This window comes from Anabrus simplex, chromosome 6 (genome assembly GCF_040414725.1).
Source record: "Anabrus simplex isolate iqAnaSimp1 chromosome 6, ASM4041472v1, whole genome shotgun sequence".
Lineage (NCBI taxonomy): Eukaryota > Metazoa > Arthropoda > Insecta > Orthoptera > Tettigoniidae > Anabrus > Anabrus simplex.
Window position 1 is genome coordinate 76,508,872 of NC_090270.1, and position 15,726 is coordinate 76,524,597.

A 15,726-nucleotide genomic window follows, 5' to 3' on the forward strand; every position below is an offset into this window, starting at 1 on the left:
TATTGTCTCTTCTACTCTTCTGCATCATACTCCTCAAGAACTTCATGTTGGTTGCATGTATTTGACTCTCATCCTTCTTTGTCATTGTCCAAGTTTTTGCTCCGTAAGTTGTTATTGGTATGTAATACATCTTCTACATATTTTCCTTTGCTTCCATTGGCACATCTTTCTCCTGTAACATGTTTCTTATACTATGATAGAAACCGCTTCCAGCTTGAATCCTCTTGCTAATTTCAGCATCCAGTCGAGCATTCTCCATTAATTCACTCCCCAGGTATTTGAACGTCTCCACTACTTCCAGGGGCTTGTCTGTAAGTCTAACCTTTCCCTTCTTTCTCCCCTCTAGTCATAACAAGAGTTTTACTCTTTTGTACACTTATTTTCAATCCGCATTCTTCGATCTTCCCATTCACCACATCGAACTCTTCTTGAACCTTCATGTCCTCTTCTCCCCAAATCACAATGTCATCTGCAAATAACATGATGTTCATTTCTCTTTCTCTATATGTTGCTTTTGCTGTTCTCATGATGTCATCCATTACTATTGTAAACAGGATTGGCGATAGAACACTTCCCTGTCTTAGCCCACTAGTGATTTTGAACCAACTTGTCCTGCCAACTTGTGTTGCATGCAACTACAACATTCCTTGTACATTGCCATGATCATTTTTATTAATCCCTGTCCAATTCCTTTTTGCACCAGACTGTCCCAAACTTCAGTTCTGGGGATACTGTCATATGCCTTTTCAATGTCAATGAATGTCATCACCCTATCATTCCCATACTCCTATTGCTTTTCCATTAGTTGTCTCATGATGAAAATGGGCTCTATTGTTGACCTTCCATTTCTGAAGCTAAACTGATTTTCCTGTATCTGATTTTCAACCCTCGACCTTATCCTACTTTTCAGTATCCTCTCCATTATCTTAGCAACATGGGATATCAGAGTAATTCCCCTGTAGTTCTTCAATACTTTCTTATCACCTTTCTTGAAAATTGGGATGATTATTCCTTTTTGTCAATCCTCAGGGACCTTCTTATTCTCCCAGACAATCCTGAGAACTCGATATGTCCACTGCAGGCCTACAGCTCCAGCTGCCTTTATCATCTCCACTGAAATTTCAACTATTCCAGCAGTTTTTCCATTCTTCATCTTACTGCCATTTCAATTTCATTCATTGTAATTTCTTTATCCATTTCTTCATCAACTAATTGCCTTTCCTGGTGGTCCATTGAATGACTGTCATTAGTTTTCATGTTCAGCAACTTCTGAAAATACTCTCTCCATCTATTTCTTATTTCTTATAAACATGAAAAAGACTAGATTTCCCACTGCCCACCATGAGTTAAAATTTACCCACTGACGAAGAGGAAAAAATACCAGATTTAGTGGTAAAACCACTATGTTGGCAACACTGGATGGACGTATGCTTCATACATTGTGACGACTGTCTTCCATTTTGACCTCGTCAGGTACTTTGCATACAGTTTCCTGCAGTTTGTCTTACATTCTGCAATGTGGTGCAATAGAAGGTCTTACATATGCACCTTAGCCTAAGGTGCTTACAAATGGTTCTGTTCACAGTTTAGGGTGGCAGTGTTATCACTTGGCTATGTAGTCTAATATTGAGCCGATGCTGGATTTTCTTGGCATGCCAATTGGTGAATCCCCTGAATTTGGAGCCTACTTCCTGATGCCTACAATATGGTTATCAATAAAATTATTTCTTACCTTGTCTCATTATTCATATACTGTATAACTCCATTATTTAGTCATTTCGGGCAGGCTGTGCGGCTGGTTACTGGCATGCTGCATCCACTAACAGTTTGCATCTTTCCCTTCTGAGTTAAACAAAAGAGACATTTGGTATTATTTTGTAAATAATGTAGTGGTAATAATCAAGATTGACCACCGCTGTAATCTCAGGATAGTGTTCTAGCTCTTCATCCACGTCTAGGTACCATTCCCGGTATTAGATGATGAAACCAAAGGATTACATTTTGTATTGCTTGACTGCTGTCTCCTTCTAAATCATCCATGGTTTCTTTGGGGGTTCTAGGAAGTAAATCAAGTCACTCAAGAGTTCTTTATTGATTGCTTCCGGTTTATCTATATATATATAAAATAACTTGTCCTGACTGACTGACTGACTGACTGACTGAATGATTCATCATCGCCGAGCCAAAACTACTGGACATAAAGAAATGAAACTTTGGGGATACATTTATATTAAGACGTAGGTGCTCGCTAAGAGAGGATTTATGGATATTCCGTCGCTAAGGGGATGAAAAAGGGGGGTGAAATTTTAAAATGAGTGCATCTATATCTCAAAACTTTAAAAGTTTACAGATGTAAAAATTGGTATTTAGAATCTTCTTTAAAAATAAGGAAACACATATTTTTTTGTTTTCGGAAAATCCCAATAGGAGGGGTGAAAAAGGGTGAAATATTTTGGAATGCCTTTAATCAGGATACCGGTACTTATATCTCAGAAACTGAAGATATTACAGACCTGAAATTTGGTGTTTGGGATCTCCTTCAAAAATAAGGAAACACGTATTTTTTTGTTTTTGGAAAATCCAATTAGGGGGGGGGGCGGAGTGAGAGGGGGATGAATTTTTAAAATGAGTGTATCAATATCTCAAAACTTGTAAATTTTATAGATGTAAAATATGGTATTTAGAATCTCCTTTAAAAATAAAGAAACATGTATTTTTTTGTTTTCGGAAAATCCCGATAGGAAGGGTTGAAAAGGGTGAAAAAGTGGTTGAATGCCTTTAATGAGGCTACTTATATTTCAGAACCTGAAGATATTACAGACCTGAAAATTGGTATTGGGGATCCACATTAAAAATAAGGAAACACGTATTTTTTCGTTTTTGGAAAACCCAGAATTCAAAAATTAATTGACTTAATTGTATGAGAATACATAAAAACCAAACCAAACTCCATGGCACTACAGCCCTTGAAGGGCCTTGGCCTACGAAGCGACCGCTGCTCAGCCCGAAGGCCTGCAGATTACGAGGTGTGTGGTCAGCGCGACGGATCCTCTCGGCCGTTATTCTTGGCTTTCTAGACCGGATGAGAATACATCTAATAAAAACTAAAGTTGTTACGGACGTGAAAATTGGTATTTTGATCTCCTTTAAAAACAAAGAAAAACGCGTTTTGTGGGGGAAACCATCTTGGGGGGCGGGAGTGGAAAGGTGTTGAATTATTTTCATGAGGACACATAAATAAAAAACTGAAGAAGTTAGAGTCGTGATAATTGCTATTTAGAAGATCCTTTACTATTAAAGAAACATGTACTTTTTGCCGGAAAATTCACTTGGGGGGGGGGGGGGGAGACGTGTGAATGGAAGTGAAAAAAAAGTGAATTATTATTATGGGGATACTTACAGTATATCTCAAAACTGAAGGTAATAGACGTGAACATTGGGGTTTGGAATCTCCTTTAAACATAAAGAAACACACCTTCTTTTATTTTTTTTGGGGGGGGGGGTGTAAATAAACTTAACGGCGGTGATGTGTAAAAGGAGGTGAGACCAATTGATTTTGCTGTTCATAATGTACTTATAAGGAGCCTCTGTTGCTCAGGCGGCAGCGTGCCGGCCTCTTACAGCTGGGTTCCGTGGTTCAAATCCTGATCACTCCATGTGACATTCGTGCTGGACAAAACGGAGGCGGGACAGGTTTTTCTCCGGATACTTCGGTTTTCCCTGTCATCATTCATTCCAGTAACACTGTCCAATATTTCATTTCATTCGTCATTCATCGATCATTGCCCCAGAAGAGTGCTTCGGCAGCCGGCACATTTCCTACTGTCGCCGCTAGATGGGGCTTTATTCATTCCATTCTTGACCCTGTCGAATGACTGGAAACAGGCTGTAGATTTTCGATGTACTTATTCTGATCATAAACCGATCTTTTTTAATCTTTCCTGTGTTCGTTTTCAACGGCCATCTTTTCCTTCGGAGAACGTTCTTATATTACAGTAGATTCTCCTGGCATATGAATAAAAATTTAAACACATTTGAAATAAACGATAGGAATGAGATTGACCGTCCAATTGTTCACCTCTATAATAAGGTCAATAATGCACGGAAGTATGTTATTCCTATCGCCAGAAATCCCGCACACTTGCCTACGCGCGACAATGGTGCTGGTCACTTTGTAAACAATGACAATGGCGGCAGATGTAATTTACCGCCAAGTAGCGGTCTTGCATCTTGCTATGGGGTCCAGAACATCTATAATATTTTTATTATTATTATTAATAATAATAATAATAATAATGTTCTGGACCGTCGTCAAATGTGCGGACCGCGGTGGAAACGGGTCCTGGATGGGTAATGACTAAGAACGCAGTCCGGCCCCGGGTTCAGTACCGCCAAGGCACCCAAGACGACACCACGCCGGATCTCCTGAGGGATTTGATCCATATTATAAATGCTTATAAGAAAAGATGGCAAAGATTTAGGGACCCAACTGACCGGGTGGAATACCTGGACCTAGCGCCGGAAGTACGAAATCGATTGCTGGAAAGAAAGATTGAAAAATGGGAGGAAACTTGCCATAATGTATTAGAAAACGAGTCAGATCGCGAATTTTGGCTGATTATATATCTAAAACAACATTCAATTATAAATTTCAGTATAATACCGTAGCGAAGCACGGGTATCTTGCTAGTTTTTCATATATTCTACTTTCTCTTTCTTGCCTGCAGTTGCAGCCTATAGTCCACAGTCATTTTGCTGAACTGGTTATCTACAGATTTTAGCATGGTCAACTTAGTATCTCATCTTGTTTCTACATCCTGAGACAGAGTATGCTCAACATGACTAACTAAACCTGTACGTTTGAAATAGGCCATAGCTGCCTGTGTTTCCTTAATTATGTATTGTACGTCCTGCGCCTGAGAATTAAGGAAATCATCTTGGAATGTGTGCCACAAAACTGTATTTAGACAATGCCATACACAATATTCACATGAAGTTTTTGTGAAGCATTAAGGCCTTTCTAAAATTTGCACCTTGATCTGTTACAAACGTAACTCTTTGTAAAACTGGCAGCTGAATTCATAATGCAGCACATTGGGTGGTAAATTCTTTCGTGATGTTTTCGCCAGACTTCGGAGTATTGGGGAAGAGGCAGGTTAAAAGAACTCTGTTTTCTACTGTCTACTCATTAATGTAGTGAACCGTAAGGGAAATAAATTATTATTTCTATAATCATCTGTCCACACGTCTATAGTTGCAGTACAATAACACTGCATTGCATTACGAACGTCCGGTATTACAGAGCGATGAATATCACCAGCTACTTCATGACTTTGCCGGGAAACAGTCGTCTGGAGCAGTAGCAACTCAAACGCGTTTACTTTATCAAAGTCATTTCCCACATTAATTCTTGTGCTACCATTTGAAATCATGTGCCTGACACAACATTGAAAGTATGTAGGTGTAAGGCACACATATTGACACAAGCCTCTGTTATATTTTATAGAGGAAGGAATAACTCGACTGCATGAAGCATTCATCTGACTCAAAGGAGAACGAGTGCAATTATGCCTTGCTAATGTGCTGGTATTTGAGATCTGTAAGAGGCATTGATCTATTTTGAATTGAACAAATTCTGTTTTCCGTCTGTTGTCATCAATAACAACATAAAATTGTTCCTATACGTCACTCTTCCCAGCTCTATTTTTTTGGATGCATTTAATTTATTTTTGATTTTACTCTCGCCTTCACTTAGAATATCCATGTTCAACGGGCATCTAACCATATTGAACTGAACACAGGCATTCTGAATTCGTCACTAATGTGGCCGAAGATCTTTGAGCTCGTCATGACTTGAACTTGTGAACCCCTGGGCTTGCTCGCTTCCTAGCATGAACACCAGGAAGCTTACGATGGCCAGCTGGTAATATCATCGCATGGTGTTTAGGCTGGCGCGTGGAGATAGGCAATTTCCTTGTCTTGAACTGGGCTTGTTCTCTTCTGTAGTTAACAGTAATGTTTGTCCGCCTGGTGGTTACTACATTATGCATTCGTTATATTCGCAGCCATGTAAAACCCTCATCCATCAGCGTGTGCTGGCAGAGAACAGCAAGTTGAGAGAGTGAGAGGGAAGATGATGTGACATCAGTGTTGTTATGGCAACAACTGCCTAGATTCTAATATGGATTAACAGATGCCTAATACTAGTCATGCAAAGGAACAAACAAGTAACAAATAAAGTCGAATATAGAAATAAAGGAACTAGGATAGGATCACACACAAACAGTCAGAGTTTAGTGTGAGAAGAGAGAGCTACAGAAAGAAGCAAAGCAAAGTCATCTTCGTACAGGCCATGAAGGCACTTTATGGGGTAGAGTGGTTAGCTCTACGCCCGGCCGCCTTTGCCCCCAGAAATTAACCTGTTACTCAATTTTGGTGTAGGCTGAGTGAACCTCAGGGCATTGTGCACCTCCGAAAGTGGAAATCTTGTTTCTTAAATTTTACGACTTCCTGACGGGGGTTCAAACCCTCGTCCTTCTGGGCGAACTGAGCACGCCTTTACCACCTCAGACAGGCAGTCCTTGCAGAAAGAAGAGATGAGGATAAACATGAAATTACAAAATGACAAAGACAGTATCCACATTTTCACACAACTGCATCTTCGTGCAGATGGGTTTTCTGATTTATAAATTTATTTATAAATTTTGTGCTGAATCCGTTGTATCCGAGTATTTTGGCGAACATTTATATTGACCACTTAGAACACACAAGATCAAAGCTATAAAACACTGGTCATGTTACATCGACGATGTGCTAGCCATCATAGATAGAGGCGTTAACAAAGAAAATGAATTTTTAGAACTACTCAGCAGTTTAGATCAGAATATTAAATTCACTATGGAAATGGAGAACAATAACTCGCTTAATTATTTAGACATAACTCTATCACGTCGTAAGAATAATCGTCTGGCATTTAACATTTACCGGAAACCAACTTACACTGCTAACACCATTAAACAAAATTCAGTACATCCTGAAGCTCACAAAATAGCTGGCTACAAGAGCATGTTAGAAAGAGCTTTAAAAGTCCCGCTCTCAAAGAAAAATTTGAAAAAAGAAATCAAGACCATCTGCGAAATAGCTTTGAACAATGGATTTAGCACAAAATTTATAAATAAGCTAATGAATAAACATACTAACAAGCCCACAACTACTTTAACGAAAGAGTAAAAAACTGAAGGAAAATATGCCTCGTTCACATTTAGTAATTGTACCAGGCGGTACACCTCCACAACGCAAATTCTAATATTGCGCCAGTTGAAACTCCTCTACAGGAGAACGCCTGAACTTTAACCAACTGTACTAATTCAAAGGTTTCTTGGAAGATGTCACTACCGTAAATTCTGAAGTGTTCTGAACTGTGTGTTTGTTTGCTCCATATCAAGAAATTTGAACATTCTCTAACAGATGTCTCTACCAAAACTAATATCGCACTCTGGTGTAAAGGAATGTACCTTCCTGAAGAAATTTTGTATTCATAAGTTTTGTCTTAACTAAATTTTGTTCTGTCAGTTGTAGGTTGGCAATATAATCCTTTCTTTCCGCCTGTTTTGAATGTAGCCAATCAGGAATTTCTGTAATTAATTTTCCACCAATAAGGTGTTTCTTCTTCGTCTGGTGTATTAGTTTTTGCTGGTATCCAATAAAATTTTGTGGGCGGGTTGTAATCATTCATGAAACGTCTCGAATTTTCCGTGAGGGTATATAAACTGCTGATTTTCTTGTCTCGGGGCCACTTCAGTAACATCTCTCCTTGTGTGATTATGTAGCAGGGGGCGGGAAGCGCCTCTTTCTTCGGGCAGCAGTTCATCCATAAGGTAATGGCCATTTAATAACTTCATTTCTCGCTAGCTCAGCAGTTTAACCCGCGGGGCAGGTTCGAAACCTTTCTAATGTAACCTATCTTTAAAATGTAATAGACATTTGGTAAATTTGTGCTCTTTAACTATAAATTGGGATAGAGAGTGCCTAACCCTCTTGAGCTCCCACTCATATTGTTCTGAGGTGACTACGTTTTCATTTCCGTTTTTCCTCCCTTCGTAATGTAAATAAGTCTTCTTATACAAGTCACCTCCTTAGTATGGGATTAGCCCTTGTGTATGCGGCCTAGTGCCAAGTAGGGTTTTTTTTTTTTTTGCTAGGGGCTTTACGTCGCACCGACACAGATAGGTCTTATGGCGACGATGGGATAGGAAAGGCCTAGGAGTTTGAAGGAAGCGGCCGTGGCCTTAATTAAGGTACAGCCCCAGCATTTGCCTGGTGTGAAAATGGGAAACCACGGAAAACCATCTTCAGGGCTGCCGATAGTGGGATTCGAACCTACTATCTCCCGGATGCAAGCTCACAGCCGCGCGCCTCTACGCGCACGGAAGTAGGGTTTTAACAGTGTATTAGGAGTGCAAGTTATGCCTCCACCGCGCTCGATAGCTGCAGTCGCTAAAGTGCGGCCAGTATCCAGTATTCGGGAGATAGTAGGTTCGAATCCCACTGTCGGCAGCCCTGAAAATGGTTTTCCGTGGTTTCCCATTTTCACACCAGGCAAATGCTGGGGCTGTACCTTCATTAAGGCCACGGCCGCTTCCTTCCCACTCCTAACCCTTCCTTGTCCCATCGTCGCCATAAGACCTATCTGTGTCGGTGCAACGTAAAGCAACTAGCAAAAAAAAAAAAAAAAAAAAAAGTTATGGCTCCAGTCAAGTTGGTATTTTGGGCCATGTAATTAACCTGCTTCTTTACTGAATAGGCCCAGTAGGTTGGGTATTTATTACCCCTGTTCTTGGTGTGCCTTGAGGGCAGATTGAGGTATAGGTTGTTGTGGCCTTTGATAGGCTTGAACCTTAAGAGCGGGTTTGCTCTTTCTTAAATTTGGTTTCTGTGTGCCTTGAGGAGGCTTAATATGGTAATCAGGAGCCAGTGCTCCTTGGCATGATTGGGGTTTTCTGCCCCTTTGTTTGAACTTGGTATATAGGTAAAGTTGGGCTTATAGCTCAAGGTTCGTGAGTGTCGGGCTCGAAGCCCAAATTTTGTAATGAACTAAAATTGTACTTTCTTAATTTGTTGATCTGCTACTTGGTACCTGTTATATTCTGTTATTTGTTTATCTTGAAAAGAAAATATAACCTTTGTTAAAGTTTTAAATTAACTTTAATTTCGTAAGTTGAGACCTATTCCATCCAGCACCTTCTTTCTCCTCTGCTGGTCCACCAAAACTCCGTAACAGTAATAATAATATACACATAATAACCAACGTCCTTAGAAAACAGAACCTAAAAATAGCTTTCAAAACCAGCAACACTAATGAAATATTATTATTTAACTCTTGCACAGTAAATACTAGCAATAAATACACAAATTCTGGAATGTATAAAGTGGAATGTCAGGGATGCAGGTCAATTTATGTTGGACAAACTGGTAGGAACTTCCTCATAACATATACAGAACATCGTAACGCTTTAAAATATAATCGTTTCTCTGCCATGAGTAACCATCACAAAGACTATAATCACAATTATACTACAATAGATCAAGATTAAATATTCTACAACATGAACAAAAAGGTCCACTACTCAACATTTTATAGAATTTTTACATCATTATGGATCAGTGTAAGAACCCAGCTGTCAACGTAAATGATATAAATGAAAAAAAGAACGTAATATGGGAAACTTTTATTCCGATCATTTGTAGTAAAAAATAGGAACACAAGAACTCACAATTATTGCACTCGGTTTCAGTCACCGCCCCCATTATTCTGCATACTCCCCTTCTCCCGCAAGCCCTGCCCCATTTCCCCACTCCACTTCAATGCAGCAACACGTCTTGCATCTCGACTGCGAGAGCAAGTCAGTCGAGAGCTGGACTCCATAATCAGAAAACACGGGTGATACAAGCAGACCAAGTAACGTAAGTTAATTTTTGTTCTTAATAATTTAATCTAAATGTTTGTTCCTGTTAGTCACCACTTTTCAACTTTAATCCAATTTGTATTATCCATTTTACAGACTAAAATCAGATGGTTCAACTTCAGTAATGCTTATGTACATCAGCCCATGTCGGAACCCAAAAACTAAGTCAACAGTATACAGTGATCCACACCGAAGGACAACAAAAGCATTGAAACAGAAAGACTTCCAGCTCAAGACTGTTTTAACGATCAAAATTTCCCAGTTTTTAACTTTCATCATGCTTTCTAAAAAACGTTTTATCTAACATATCATTTTATGTGTCTCCTATGTTTTTAATACATCATACATGTCTCACTGAGGATGACCCAATCCCGGGTCGAAACATGTCTATTTACGTGTGAATTTTCGTCTTAATTCGATGTAAAAAATATATAGTATTGACTAGGAGGATTAAAATAGTTTTTTTGTACAATTTTGTGTGACTTTTCCTGTTCACTGATTTTCTGAAAATGGTATTTAAAATTTAACAGGTGTCGGATAATAATAGCTAGCCTCTAAATGGCAAGAGGGAGTTTAATCACGAATGAGGACATAGATATTTACTATCCAAGATTAAAATATAACAGCAATGTAAATATATCTACTATACAGATGTACAGTATGCCTTCAAATAAATAACCTAACTGATGTTATTGTTTATCAGATAATTTAAACCTAAACAACCACAAGTCCCAGCTTATCCACCTTAACGCCGTGTTATATTAGAAATGTTTCTAAAGCACCTCTTAAAATGTAATAGTGAAAATTCTAATTCATTACGCACATCATAAAAATATTTGAGGTCGTAGGCCTAACTTTCTATTGTACTGGTCAAAATACATAAACTCCAATGAACGTAAATAACTTATTTCTCACAACGTAAATTGAAAATGATGTGGATTTCTCCCCCCTTTCTTTCATAATTTTTTGCCTCTATTTCAAACTCCGGTATAGCCACAGTGATCGAGACTGACTGGGAGAACTTCGCCTAAACTTCACGGTCCGTTACATAACCACAACGTCACTGTGGTTGAATAGCATACACTCGTCGCCTGCCAGCCCACCCACTTACAGTGCTGGGCGCCCACGGGACGGAATGCCCATTGTGAGCACCTCTGGTCTAGAATAAATGTATGCATGTATAAACCACCTTGACTGTCCTGTTAGGTCATGAGTGCAGTTTCATTTTTCATATAAATGTGGTCATTTTTGTCAGAAGAGAATTGTTTTCCTCATGTTTTTGTGTGACTGAGATCAAGATGTTAATTTATTAAACCATTTCCTTATGTTCCTTTTCTTCTGTCACCTGTATTTGCCTACTTCTTTTGCTTCTCCCTCTTCTTGTTTTTATCTTGCTTTCTCCTTATTTTATATGGTCTCGTGCAAATTAATAGGAACGTGGCAATGAAGTACACATTTTTCATTTTTTCATTTATTTACATAATACATACCTTGAATACCTTCTAATAGCTAGTATGTTCTCCTTTGTGTTTTATAAGTTCTTTCATACGATTTGGCATTGATTCCACAAGCTTTGAGCACATATTTTTCAGTTCATCATCATGAAACCACACTTTAATTAGAAGACTGCTGTTGCGTACCTTGGTGGAACAGTCAAGTTTTGAGAGTCTCCTTTTAGCCCACAAGCATTTTGTGGAATTTATGTCAGGAGAGTTTCCTGGCCACTCTAAAACATGAATATTGTTCTCACTGATTTTTTTTCTCTTGCTGAAAAATTCCATCACCGTCTGGTAACCACTTCTGAAACTCAGGCACAACTCTTCTTTGCAGTATTTGGATGTACTGGTTAGATTTCATCATCCCTCCAACTGATACTAAGGGTTTCAATCCTTAATGTGTGAAACACCCCCAAAACATTTTCTACATGGGGTGTTTTACGATCTGTTGCAAATGGTGTGAAGTTGTTGCCTCATTATTCACTCGGTGCACATATTGAACCCTCTGCCCCTGTACTTGAAAATAACTCTCATCAGAGAAAAGAACTGTCTTCCAGTGTTCCATTGTCCAGTCCTGATGACTACGTGCCCACAATAGACGTTTCTTCGCATTTCTCCTGTTAAAAGGTGTTTCTTTACAGGTTTGAAGGCTTTCCTTCTAGCTAACATTAAGTCTACATCGAACATTAGAAATGTGCAGATTCACTCCCCTTTCCTCCAATTCACATGCAAAGTCCACAGCAGTTAGTCCAGGGTTTAATTTACTTCTCCTGAGGAGAAAATGGTCATTAGTTGACGTCGTTTTCTTTCTCCTGCCATAGTTTCCCATTTTTTTTTTTTTTGGTGAAATTGATCCAATTTCTTTGTACTGCTGAATAATTTTATTTCTGGTGCCTTCACCGACACCAAATTTAGTTGCTAACTCTCTTTGTGTCATATAAGTATTTTGAGATAATGCTATAATCACACTATGCTTCCTGGGAGTCTTATCCATTGAAGAAATAAGTATTACTACCTCCTCAAAAATCCACCAAAGCGACTTACTTCAAAATAAATACCGCTTTTATACACAACACTCGCCACACAAATTAAACAACACTGAATAACAGTGCAAATAACATGCAGAGAGCACGCGAACTAAAAATAAGCCATGTGTAGCACACTGTCGCTAACCATTGGGAAAATAATGAAAAAAATCCATTGTTCTGATTTATTTGCACGGGACTGTACTTCCTTCACTAAGAAAGAGGAATCCTCAAGAATGGCCCCCGGAAGGAAAGTGGCCGTCCGTTCCCCTGATCAAATCTCAAGGCAGATACAAGATTTTTAGTGGCTGAAATAGAATAACTCCAGGAAAGCCAGGAATGATGAAGAAATAGCACATCATGAAGATGGCAGTATGTGAAGATGTGAAATTTGTCCTTGTCTTTTTATATTTCTGGGCTTTTCCATGTTCTTCTTTTCAGGTGCGATCTCAACCCTTACTTGTCTGTCATTATTTTTATAAATTTTTTTGTATTCTATCCTTGTGGCTGGTTATCTAATGCATGCTGAAGATTAGATAATTGGTTCCTGCATGGTTGACTTGTATGAATGTTTAAATGTGTGCAACTTTTGCCAGTAAATTTATTAGTACATTTTATACTACTTCTTTTGGGGCAAGGTTTTGCTACTCTGGTAGATACTTTTGGTGAAGAAATTTAGTTAACTTATTTTTGTCAAATTTCACTTGAAACTGTATTTATTTGATTGTCTTTATTACAGATCATGTCAACGTGAACTTGAGAAGAATGAGGCACTGATTAAATCTTTGGACAAGATGGGTGTAGCTGGACAGAAACAAGGAATTTCAATTCGGAAAGGTATTGAATCCCGAAAAAGACAACTCCAAACTCTGAAAGTTCGACAGCAGGTTCTGACAAAGAAAAAGGAAAAACTGAGTGCAACTACAGCTCATGAAAATGAAGTGGTAATGATTTTTAATGTTTAGCATGCTGATTTTCTTGCATTATACTGTCTTACAGTAAATAGAGAGTTACATAATAATTCCTCCATTATTGTTAAATGTCGAAGGTTACAGATGATTGATTACAGATAATGTTTAGATTGATGCTTTCACTGCTAATTAATTCCAGGAAACACATCTAACAGATGCACATTATTCTGCCGCTGCTATGTCGTCGAGGAAGCACACAAGACACTGTCATCCCAGCATCTTCTCAGTGGCCTTCTCCTAATCCATAACAGTACTGTTACAAGAAAGAATGGAATACTGTACAACACAGATACATTCCAGCAAGACATAATATCTTTTGGGTTTAGCCATTTGAAAGGACAAACTACAGAGAATCTTTAATGTCCACTGCTGGGCAGTACATCTAAGGAACACTGAGAGAACAGTTTCGAGTAGATGTCTTGATACTTTTGAACAGATAATATACATACTGTATATTCATTGGCCTAGTTGTTCATGTTCTGCTGTAATCGTTTGTATTGTGCTGTGTTGTGTTAGCCTCCATTTCCAGCGTAAATGATCAGCTACCTCTCCTGCACTGAATTCTGTTTTGTCAGTGTTCCATTTATGACTTGTGCTTCATAGTTTATCACCCGTATTCAAACCCTTCATTTTACTTTTCTGATTCTGTAGCAGCTATTGTACCTTCTTATTTTAAGAAAAATTGCACACTTTATTCAGAATAAAATAGAACACAGATACAGTGCATCCCACATTGGTACGCTTTATTTCTCTTAACAGCATTCCTACTGATTAGGAGAAGACTGCTGAGAAGCTGCTACGATGGCAATGTCTCATGTGTTGCCTCTATGACAAAGCAGCTGATGAAGAATGTGCATCTGTTAGATGTATTACATTCTAGAGTTAATTAAAGATGATGACTTTGTTTTTTAAAGGTAATGATTTCTTTGCTTAGATTGAATGTGATGCTGATGTTATTGTTGATGAGGAAGATAATGATCAGACCTCAGGAAATTTACAGCAGTTGGAAGAAACTGAAATGGAGAGGAAAATCAGGCTGGGGGAGATGACCCCTTTTGGAAGTATGCTTGATGGAAGGAAGAGGTAATGCATGGGTGCTTTAGAATTTGGATATTGAATATTGGCATTATTTTAAAAGTTATGTTTATAATATGTGATGAAATACAAGTTACACAGAAAGGGTGAAGTCCTTATACGTAGATCTATTGTTACTTAGAAATTTCACAGTGACCATGCATGTTAAGTTTCATACCCACTGAAGATGACGTATGTATGTATGTATTAATGTACAGTCCGTCAGCGATGCCGCTGGTGGGATCCTCAACAGCTCTGCCATCAGCTGTCATGGATGGCCTAGGCATCACTGAAGAGGCGTACTAGGGAAATGAGGAGTGAGGTAGTTTCCCGTTGCTTTCCTCACGCTGAAGATGTGGAAAGACAGAATTAAATGATGTCAAATTGTGGATATGATAACTGTTATTGCTTTTACTCATATTTGGATGGTACTCACCTCGAACCCAGACCACGTGCAGGGATCCATGAATGATGATGTCTCATGGTACAGTACTGTCTGCGCACCAGCTGTGAAGATCTGACAGCAACGTAGTGGGGAGTGCGTAAGCTGGTGATGATGTAGGAGTATACTATACTACGCAAGAACATCTACTCGGCTTAAAGTAATGGTGTTGCCAGTAGAGAATCCGAATCCTGTTCTTCTACTTCATTTTCCAAACTACCGTATTTCACGGCATAATCGTCGCACTTTTTATACCAAAATTTTCGAAAAAAATTGTAGGGTGCGACCATTATACGATGAATATTTAATACCAGTATTTGTATTACTCAAAAAATGTATTTATAACTAAATTGTATTTGATACAAATTTAAGATGCACGTAATACTCGCGTTTATACATCAAAATAATTAAAATAGTCTAAAACAAAATTCATAATTTTTCGCAACAATTCGGCGAACGTTTTTCCAACCTGAAAATAAAAATGAACGTATTAAGTTAATTTGTCATTAATTTGAGTATTTAAGTTAAAATATTACACTTGCAAAATTATCGCTTTGTTGTGAAATGCGGACTTACCGGTACGCAATTTATTCCAAATCTTCGGTGTCGCTGTCGCAGGTTCCGCTATCTGATGCGCCGTCCTCGCCGCTGTTAATACCCGTATCAGATTCTTCGTCTCCCTGCCACACTGCGTCATCTTCGGAACCGTCTAGTGCATTCGAAATCCCAGTCCTTTTGAAGCTCTTGGAGACT

The 15,726-nt window shown here is 38.7% G+C and overlaps 1 protein-coding gene across 1 annotated transcript in view; it reads left to right on the forward strand.

The window, feature by feature from the left end:
* Positions 1-15,726, forward strand: part of LOC136876136 (DNA excision repair protein ERCC-6) — a 194,830-nt gene that overhangs the window by 17,703 nt on the left and 161,401 nt on the right. Inside the window, exons 3-4 of the mRNA XM_067149837.2 lie at positions 13,226-13,430; positions 14,392-14,540. Of these exons, the coding sequence (XP_067005938.2) occupies positions 13,226-13,430; positions 14,392-14,540 (354 nt within the window). The remainder of the gene's footprint in view (positions 1-13,225; positions 13,431-14,391; positions 14,541-15,726) is intronic.